The sequence below is a fragment of the Solea solea genome, chromosome 4, assembly GCF_958295425.1.
Source record: "Solea solea chromosome 4, fSolSol10.1, whole genome shotgun sequence".
NCBI classification, from domain to species: Eukaryota; Metazoa; Chordata; class Actinopteri; order Pleuronectiformes; family Soleidae; genus Solea; species Solea solea.
The window spans coordinates 11,004,168-11,014,191 of NC_081137.1; the positions used below are offsets into that span (position 1 = coordinate 11,004,168).

At 41.1% G+C, this 10,024-nt stretch overlaps 1 protein-coding gene across 1 annotated transcript; it reads right to left on the reverse strand.

Moving 5' to 3' along the window:
- Window positions 1–3,739: 3,739 nt before the first annotated feature.
- Window positions 3,740–7,301, reverse strand: LOC131458568 (oligodendrocyte-myelin glycoprotein-like). The gene is made up of 2 exons (XM_058627743.1): window positions 6,964–7,301; window positions 3,740–5,313 (listed from the first exon to the last, which is right to left on the reverse strand). Exons 1-2 carry the CDS (start codon window positions 6,969–6,971, stop codon window positions 3,951–3,953), a joined length of 1,371 nt encoding a protein of 456 aa, XP_058483726.1. The 5' UTR covers window positions 6,972–7,301; the 3' UTR covers window positions 3,740–3,950.
- Window positions 7,302–10,024: the final 2,723 nt, after the last annotated feature.

Here is a 10,024-nt window from a genome sequence, read left to right on the forward strand (position 1 = left end):
GTCAGTTATCACCAGAGGCCTGCGGAAAAAAATCTGACATTACTTTGTGTTGTCCACAGAGAAAATAATTGGCCAGGAGGCCAGCTCACACACTCAACACACACAAACACACACACACACACAGTATTTGGAAGAGATGTTTTAAAGTTGTGCAGCCAAAGGCACACGGAAAGATAAAAACAAAGACCCATAAATAAAGAATAAAAGAGAAATGCTGCAGTCACAGTTTACAATTCATCTTCAATTTTCCCTGTCATGCCTCATAAATTTGGTTTATAGTGTATGAAACTATACCCCTGTGAGCAAGCTGGCAAAATATAGCAAAGATGTACCTTATAATTTGTCAAATTTATTAAACTAAGTTAAAAGCTGAACCTACGTTGAGAATGTGCGTGTGAAATGAAGACTTAGTTAACTTTCTTTGAACCCTTGTGTTAGACTTACACATATATATATATTGTTAACCACATGTTTCTGCCTGGTTTAGCTTCTGTTTATAGTCTATAAATATGTAGAATTTATCGAGCAGGGGTTTTATTTTGCAGAGTGAAGACTGTAAAATGATCAGACATTTGTTTTTCACCCTCTCTGACTTTTATTGTACTGTTTACAGTCAATAAATCTAAAAAAAAAAGGTATTATTCTTCGCAGAATCGCTGCACTGTACTATTTATCTACTTCTACATTATTTATGATATGTCAGTTACAGTATCTATATATACGGGAGAACTCATTTTCAAGTCATCAAGCCTTTTTTTTGGCAAGCTCTTCAAGAAAGACGCACGGCCCAACTGCCATGACATCAGATGTTTATCATTCACCGTGTGGGTGGTAACAGTGACTCCATATTGCTTTTTCCAGGAGGTGCCACGCCGTCACCTGTTCACAGCCTCTCACTGTTCCTGTGCAGCACAGTGCCAGGAGGCAGCCATGGCTTCTGTGTCACAGATGTTTCAGCATGAGAGATTTTCTCACTTCTCTTCCAGGCATCAATAAAGGTCATACAGAGAGCACACACTCCTGGGATAGTCTGTGTCTCACAAAGTCTTCTCGAGGAGAGCGGATTATTCCTTTCTACGAGAAAAGAAAAGAGAAGAAAAGAGAAGAAAAGAAGAGAAAAGAGAAGAAAAGAAAAGAAAAGAAAAGAAAAGAAAAGAAAAGAAAAGAAAAGAAAAGAAAATGCTTGGAAGGGATATTTTAGAATGCTTGCTCAGTGACCAACAGATAAGACTGTGTTTGTTCTGGGTAGTTTCCAGGTGCGATTAACTGTGAGGCAAAGTCTAGCCGGAATAAATGTAGGTGACCTTCCCTTGATAAATAATACAAAAAAAAAAACACAACATTTGCTGCTAATTGAATCTGAATAAGCCACAGTTTGATGCATTTCATTAACATAACCTTGGTTATTTTTCTTAAATGTGTTCTGAGCATTGAGCAACTACAGCCCTCATGAGAGTTGACACCAACTGTGTGTCAAAGACTCATGGGAGATGTAGTCGTTGAATACTAAAAATAAAACTGCGTCTCCTCTGAGACACGTATCGCTGCAAACAGTTTGAAAGCAAAAACAACCAGTCACTTCCACTTTGTGGAATCAAACAAACATGTGGCGTAAAGAAGAGTCAAATCCACACATTCATCAAAATATGTGAGTAACTACATACATTTTATTTAACTTTACAGAGATCATCTTGGAGAAGTATCCAAAAGTAAACTTTAGTTTATCAAATGCCGCTGGCTGTGTAATGCATCTCCTCCCATTTTGGCACGTCTAACGTGAATGCATTACCGAAAAGTTAAAATCTGTAGGCAGCCACATCACTGCCATTTCCACTTAAAATGCAATCACAATTTGAATATCTTAACATTTCACACAAATAAGCTGAAAATGTCTTGTGCTTTAATGCTCTGCAGCAATATACCAGTAGGTTAGCATTCCTGGAACGTTCAATCACCATGCAGATAATTTTCACGAGCGCCACTGAATCATGAAGGACACTTAAGTTGGCGATGTGATCAAAATGCAAAAGCAAGCACATGGGAGTTTGTTGAAGATATAGTGACACAGCACTGTCCATTGTTTGCCCTCTGCTCCACAGCGTCATGTCCTGTTATTATACACTGTACATGTTATGGCTACCGTAGGTTCTCACATCATTATTTTCCCCAGAAGCTCCTCTGGTGAGTGATATGATTTGTCACACGACACAAGAAGGTGACCATTATAGTAACATAGGCTTAAGCATGAGGATGAATAAATTATCTGCACAGTCAATTTTGCAGTATAACACTAAAATAGTCTATTTAACTCTTAAACTATTACTTCAAAACTAAAACACCCTGGCGTAGTGTTAAATTTGACTCTTTCGGAGCAATTTAATTCAACAATTTTTGAAATGAACTCGCTTGGTGTGACTTAAACACTGTAGAATTGACTGTGCGAGTGTCATATGTTAGTCAAAGGAAGAAAAAATGAAAATATGACATTTACAGATTAAATAAAAATGGGAAAACAAAGTTAAAACATGCTAAGTAATTTGTGCACTTTATCACTGAGCAGAAAACTCACTGAAACAGAGAGACTGAAGAGGTGGACGAGCACTTCAGTTGGAGAGTAAACTGTTACCTGGATGTATAGTGCCATCATGTGCTTTGCTGTGCTCATTACATCAGGGATAGAAAAAGCATTATTATTAGAAAATGTACTTGTTTTAATGTATAATCACAGTACTGTGCAAAAAAAACTTAAGCCACCACTAACTTTGTTGTTTCAGCAAAGTTTCAATGACCATCCATTTTATTTTTGTATCTTTGAAACTGAAAATATACTAAATATGTGGACTAAAATAAATAAAATCATACAACATTTTTAGAACAAAATGGTTTCTTCGGGCAAAAGTCAATATTAAGTGTGAACTCATTTGGCACTTATTGCACATCTTGAACTTCTCTTTATTCTGGTAAATTATACCAGGCTTCTTTCAGCACTTTCTAGAGTTCTCTTTTAGATTTAGGCTCTTTCTCTGTCCAGCGATTTTTAATACCTCCTGTGATCTTTGGCATTTTCAATGGAATGATTTGACTGAATGTTGGTCTTATATATTAAGAAGCTTCTTGGGAGTTAAACTCATGCAACAATGCTCAAGTCATGTCTTAAATAGACCTGGAACGTGACCATTTTAAACATGAACAAACACAAGTGTTACTAATTGCATTATTTAAGGTTCTACTCCATTTAGATTTTGAAAGAGTCCTGCTGCTGTTCATGAGTACAAAGAGGTCACACTAGATTGGCTAGACCTACAACCAATCAGACTAATGATCGGGATGACGTATGCAGAGCGACAGAAAACATGTCAACAAATGTGCTTGATGTAGTTTTTCTATCCAGTTTCTGGCGTCTGGGGGGAGCTAGGTGGAGCAAGCCGCTTAAAATCGAAGCAACGGTCAACTGCTCTTCAGTGGCTGCCATGTTGGATGTATACAAAAGCTGCTAGACATTGTTTCCCTGTCATCGTCGCATCAAACCCGTCTCTACCGTGCCAGGGGTTTGTGATTGGTTCCCTTTTTCGAGGAGATTCTGAAGTCGTTGTCAGAGGTGTTTGCAGAGAGAAAACACACCCAGGCTACTGTAGAAGCTATTTTTTTCTGAAATTGTTTCCTTTTTCATTCTGCATACACATTTCCTGTATTTTCTGATTAAATAAATAAATTTTTATTTTTAAAATTAAATAAATAAACAACAAATCTAATGGTGGCCTATGCACAGTACTGTATAAAATTAGCATCATATCATATTCAGCATAGCAGGAATTAGAAGACGTGCCTGTAATTTCTATTGTAAATGGTCTTGTTTTTTATGTTCTGTAGGAACTACATCCGTCACCAGTCAGTGCTGTAAACTGAAACACACAGCAATCGCTAAGCTGTCAGTGTCATCATGTTCATTTTCAGAGGACATTTTGCAGAGTGAGTAGCAGAAGCCCCAGGTTGTAGAGAAAGAGCACTGAGGGACAGGAAGTGAGAGCTGTGCTGCTGCTGCCGATGCCCCTGGGGTGGGACTGATTCTGCCTCCTCACACTCCGGGTACGAAGTGTTGTTGTTTTCTTTGTTTGGCTAAAGGTGCTCTCTGTTGTAAAGAATCGGTCTGCGGCCAGAGTCACGTCGGCCCTGCTGGGTGTTTCGCTGCTGATGGAAAAAGAGGATCTGTCTGTGGCGTGGAATGAGTCAGAGGGTGAGTCTTTGTCAGTGGCAGGAAGGACCGGAGAGTCAGTGTGGAGCATGTGATCGGAGGCAGCTGCGCCGGCAGTTGCAGAAAGGTGATTAATAATAGACATGGTGGAGATGATGGAGGGAGTGGTGGGGACAGGGTAGTGCTGTCTACGGGTATTTGGGATAAGCAACCACCCAGTAACACTGACTCCAGGAGCAATGGAGCTCAGATCCTGGGCATTTGCTTCCAGTGGAGGCAGGTTGTAGGAAGCGAAGTGCCACCCTCCAGTCCTGCTGGGGTGCACACCTCCACAGACTGACTGAGTATGGCAGGGGCAGCCCAGGACATGAGCAGATGTTTGCTGAGTCCAGGACATTAAGTAGCTGATGTCAGAATAAAGGTGACAAGCCCAAGGGTTGTTGCCCATGGTGATGACTCTAAGTGATGTTATCTTGTCCAACGCTCCAGAGGGCAGAGTGGAAAAGCGGTTAGCGTGCAGGTAAAAGTGAGTCAACCTGGGAAGTCTGTCCAGGGAGCCGGGCAGCACCTTCACAAGCAAATTGTGGGACAGGTCAATGGCCTCCACATGCATGGGCATGTTGGTGGGCAAAGTCCAGAAGTGATTGTGGCTTAGGTTAAGGGTGCACAGATTGATGAGCGTGTTGTTGATGAAGATGGCTCGCTCCAGCTTGTTCCTCGAGAGGTCAAGTGTCCGCAGGTTCCACTGGTAGGCTGTGTCGTTCTTGTCCAGCAGCTGTAGGCGGTTGGAGGCAGCATGGACGTGCCAGAGGGACCGGGGCAAGCCAACGGGCAGGCGGCTCAGCCGGTTGTGAGACAAGTCAACGATGCGGAGGTGGGTGTACATGGTGAGCTGGTTGTCCAGGTCGTGAAATCGGTTGTGGGACAAGTTGAGGGAGCGCATGTTGTGCTGCAAGCCATCGGGCAGCTGTCTTAGACCTCTCCAGGAGCAGTCCACCTCCCGGTGGCTGCGGCTGCAGGAGCATGAGGAGGGACACACGGCGAGGACGTGCCACCCAAGCAATGACACAAGCAGTAGTCCCAGGAGGACACGCTTGGGAGAAAGCCTCAGGAGCACATGTCTGGTTAAAGAAAGACAGGGAGATGAGAATATCAGTTCATCATCTAGCTACATGTGAGTTCAAACAATCTACACTGAATACAAGACACAAATGCTGTGTTTCCTTCATGGTACGGTATGGTTGTGTCGTTTTTCTGTCACCTAATCAGCTGACTGTTGTGGGTGGAGCCAGTTTAGCTCTACACTGATCTACCATATCATTTTACTCTGGTACCCGAAGGGAAGGGTGCCAAAAAAATATTAAGGTAGGGGCTGATTATTTTGATACTCTTCCTAATGGAAACGCAAAACTATAAGTGCCATACTGAACTGTTCCACTCTGGACTCTCTAGACCATTGAGACCTGGTATCAATATCTATCCTCCGAGATCTGATCGTGTGCAGACAGAACTAAGTATAACTGCTCACACCTGCAAGTGTGACCACATGCACTGTATTCAAATACATCATGAATGTTTGTGAGTAAAAAAATGAAAGCTTCAGTGTGTGACATTTGATTTTTTTGTTGTTGATATTGTGTTGTTGTTGATATTATGTTGTTTGGTCATAATGGCCAGCACCTTCATGAACAGAAACGATGCAATACTATCACCCCTAACTGAGGGAGCATTTATGTTTATACAGCAGCAAAGCCAAGGGCAGGTGTGGGCAAGAAGCATTTATACTGCCAAACTGCTGAATGACCAGGGATTTTTGAGCAGTAGAGACTTTTTGTGAATGCTTCTTTTAATTTTCAGTAAAACTCCAACCTAGCACAAAGTTGCTGTTGCTGCCGTCTGCAAGAAAGTTGCCCGGCAACACAACAGGAGATCTAAACACTGCTATACTGAGTTGTGTGGAGCTGATAGATTAAATCGACGTTGTGTGAAGTAATTTGACAATGGTTTCAGACTGTCAATATTGTTCTGAAGCTTGACTTAAAATGCATTATTTTGCTACTCACAATATACCGTATGTTGTATATAAAATCACAATTAGGCAATTTTACCCACATTGCTCGGACATGTTCTTGTCGGTGTCCACGTCAGGGTTTCTGGTCTGACAGGGACCAAAGTTTTTTTTCATAATAGCTCCACCCATTGCAAGAATATCTGTTACATGCACAGTGTATGTACACACACGGTCTGTCCAGGTTTTGCTGCATAGCACTGCAGTCCTTGTAGATACCCACATTGATATGATGCCAGACTGACTCCCCTACAATTCTGTTGGCATGTTTTAGAGCTGTATCATCATCACCATTTATTCATGCACCATTTATTCCTGCACTGAAAACTGAAATGCATCCCACTGATACATAATTGACCTGGTGTGTGTACAAGAGGATATTCTGGGCTATCCCAAAAAACACCCTTCTTCACAAAGGATGAGAAATCCCACTAGTCATTTTCCTTGGCATGGGTTTGTGTGTTCAGTCATCAGCGGCTGTCAGACTGCAGTCAGTCCCCAGAGGAGGAGAACTAGCTCAATAGATGGGTTTTAATATTGACTCCACAGAGGACTCATGCATCAGCTGGTAGAAAAAAAAAGAAAAAAAGCAGCCAGGAGTGCTGCACTGCTGAAACAGCAGTATCCACTGTACTGTATGTGCACCAGGGTGTGACTGCATTTGTGTGCATGGAAACAGTCTTTACATTTGTTCATTACTTACCTTCTCATCTTGTCATTCCAGTCACTTTTCTCTCCTTGCTCCTTCCCTTTTTCTCTTGCTGTCCAGTACCTCTTCTCTCTGCTCTCGTGCTATTAAGCTAAGGACCAGCTGCTGCTCTGCTGAAGGTGATTTTTTCTTCTTCCTATGCTTGAAGTCGCTTCATGTAATTGGACACTCACTTCACTTGTCCAGTGCAGGTTTTGAAGTTGTGCCCTCACTTGCCTTGTGGTCGGAATCCTTTCGTCCTCTTTAGAGTAGCTGGGAGTGGATACAGCAGCTTCTTATGTGGATCTTTTGGGTTAGCGCGATCAGGCACTGCAGGCTCTGTGTGCTTTACTCTGTGCTGTAGAGGGGAGAGATGGGATGGGATGGGTGGGGTGATGGTGTGATGGTGTGGGGAAGTATTAGGAGGGGGGTAAGGAGGTTTCCCCTGCATACAAGTCCATTTTAAATCTGGCAGCTTCCAAGAATTAATTCTGTATTCAAACTGACTGCTGTTATTGTGTTTAAATGTATTCACTGGTTCATTAATTTCACTCCAGCTTGTATTCAAAACAAATGAAACTGCTAGATGTTTCACCAAAGTGTCCCAACAACAGTGACCTAATGTAATCTTAACACTTTGTAACTGTACTTAAATTTTTTATTTAATTCATGTTTTTTGGGGGTGGGGGGGATGTACGTACCTCAAGTTCTTTTAAACAACTTTCACTCCAATACATTTCCTAAATGAACCAGTTCTATTCAGGGATGTCACATCAAGCCAGGCAATTGTCTGGGGGCCCCATTCTTCTTGTTTTTTGATGAAAAAAAATATTGGCAAGCAAATTTTGCCCAAGAAGAATAATCTCATTTTAAAACTGTGTCTTAATAAGTTAGTATGGCTTACATTGAGCTTTAATTACCAGTAACAAGCTACAACAATGGTTTTCACAAAATCCTAAGTGGTTTGAGTGTTCACCATTGGTGTGCACATTTTTTTTGTTTGTTTTAAAAAGCTAGTTTTGTCCTAAATTTTCCATTTTAACACACATTAAAGTGTAACAATCCCCTTTTAAAATGACACATTCAAATCCACTTCTTCAATCCTCATTAAAATAAAATACAAAATAATAATATATCTGTAATGAAGTTTAATAGATGTGCTATACTAAAATGTTACTAAAGTGGTATTTATAATGTGTATAGTTACCAATATTAGAGCTTGTAGTTGCAGATTCAGTCGCACACTGTATTCATTTTTTGGATGTGACAGACTACTCAGTACTGCAGCTCCAGAAGGACAAGCCAGTACTTTTAGTTTCAGATAATGAGGGGTCAGGAGGGAGAGTGCTTGGTGGGAGGGGAGAAGTGGAAAAGGGAAGGGAAATTTGATTTTGTTTTTTATCTTAAAGGCTTTGAAGACAATGCTTAGGTTTTCAAAAATCATATTCATTCTCAAAATCTGCCCATTAATTTACTAACAAGTGTGGCTTTCCATCACTCCATTAACCACTGCCCTTCACAAAGTATGATTATATTGTCATTCATTGTAATTTTCATTGTGTTTGTTTATATATATACAGTAGTTGCTGCTACAAAAATGTATTGCAGAAGACTGACCTTTACTGCAGCTTCCTACATGTCATCAGCAATACAGTCAACTCTCCATCCCACACTGCACTGCCGTGGGACAGATCAGTGGTGATTCAGATGTTAGTCAGTGTTTAAACGTATACAATGTGACACGATAATATATTCTACTGATTACAGTCTCATGTTACTTCTTCAGTCACGTACGTCTCTCTTTCCACCGCTCTACCTCTCTCTTCTGCTTGACGGCTTATTCTCAGACTGACCTCAGCCGTGCTGTGGACCGGGGGGGCACAGCCATGACGACGTCACGAGTAAGGTGGACAAATATCTGCACAAGACGTGCGGAAGCCGCTCCGTATTGTTTTTTTGAAAAGAGTTTTTGTGTTGCTTTGTCAGCACAGGCTGGGCTGAAAAGAGAACATTCCCTTTGAGTTGAGTGGCTCTGCCCGGAAAAAAGCACAGTCTCTGCGTGCTGATTACCCCATCTCTCTCTCTCTCTCTCTCTCTCTCTCTCTTGCCTTAAATTTGAACAAAATTGTGTAAAGAAAATGTGCATTTATTTGTGATTCTGCTGTTATGCAACATATCTACAGGTCCAGAAGCCTCTACTGAAGTGTATAAAAAAATGTTCTCCACTTTTCTGTTAATAAAGTTACAACAACTTTTGTCCCCTACTGTCATGTCTTTATTCAGTCTGAGCTTGTCAACCCCTCCACTTTAAAATTAGATTATTGACCTTATGAAACCTGCATGTTTCAACCCTCGTCTGTTTATTTAAAGAGGTCTTGAGCTTGCTGTCATTAATAGTAGTCTTTCTTTCAGTATTGTAGCTGGGGTTTTTAAACATGCACTAGTGCAGCTGCTTTTAAAAGAAAAGAAAGAGAAAAAAAAAAACCTTGCATTCACCCTTCTGCTTGCTCAAATGTTAGGCCGATGTCAAAGCTACCATTCCATTCAAAAATCCAGTTCGTAGCCTTTCTACAACAAAGAATTAAAATGTATAATAAACAGTGTATGAGAGCTAGAGCATGACTGGTTGTTGTTTTTTTAACGTTAAATAGTCCACAGTCCTTGTGAGTCCATGAATGTGAGCCTCTGACTGACACAACTATATGACTACATGTGGTCCTGCTCTTGAGCACACTACAGGCCCCACTCACTCTGGTAGTTATACACTGTTATATTTGTCTGTACAAAATCATTTAATAGTGGTGGGCAAGCCCATTTAAAAAGCAAACAGACATCCAAAATGATCTGATATGTCAATGTCTAGCATGTTACTAATGACACTGCATTACATTACATTACATGTCATTTAGGAGACGCTTTTATCCAAAGCGACTTACAAGGGAATTGAGTACAACCTGCCAGGGGTGGAGTTGAACTTGCAACCATAGTACCGGTCTTTACCACTGAGCTACCCCACCCCTGCAGTTTCCTGCCCAGAAATTTGACTGCTGAGACTCAAAGGGCCTTGCTTGCACTT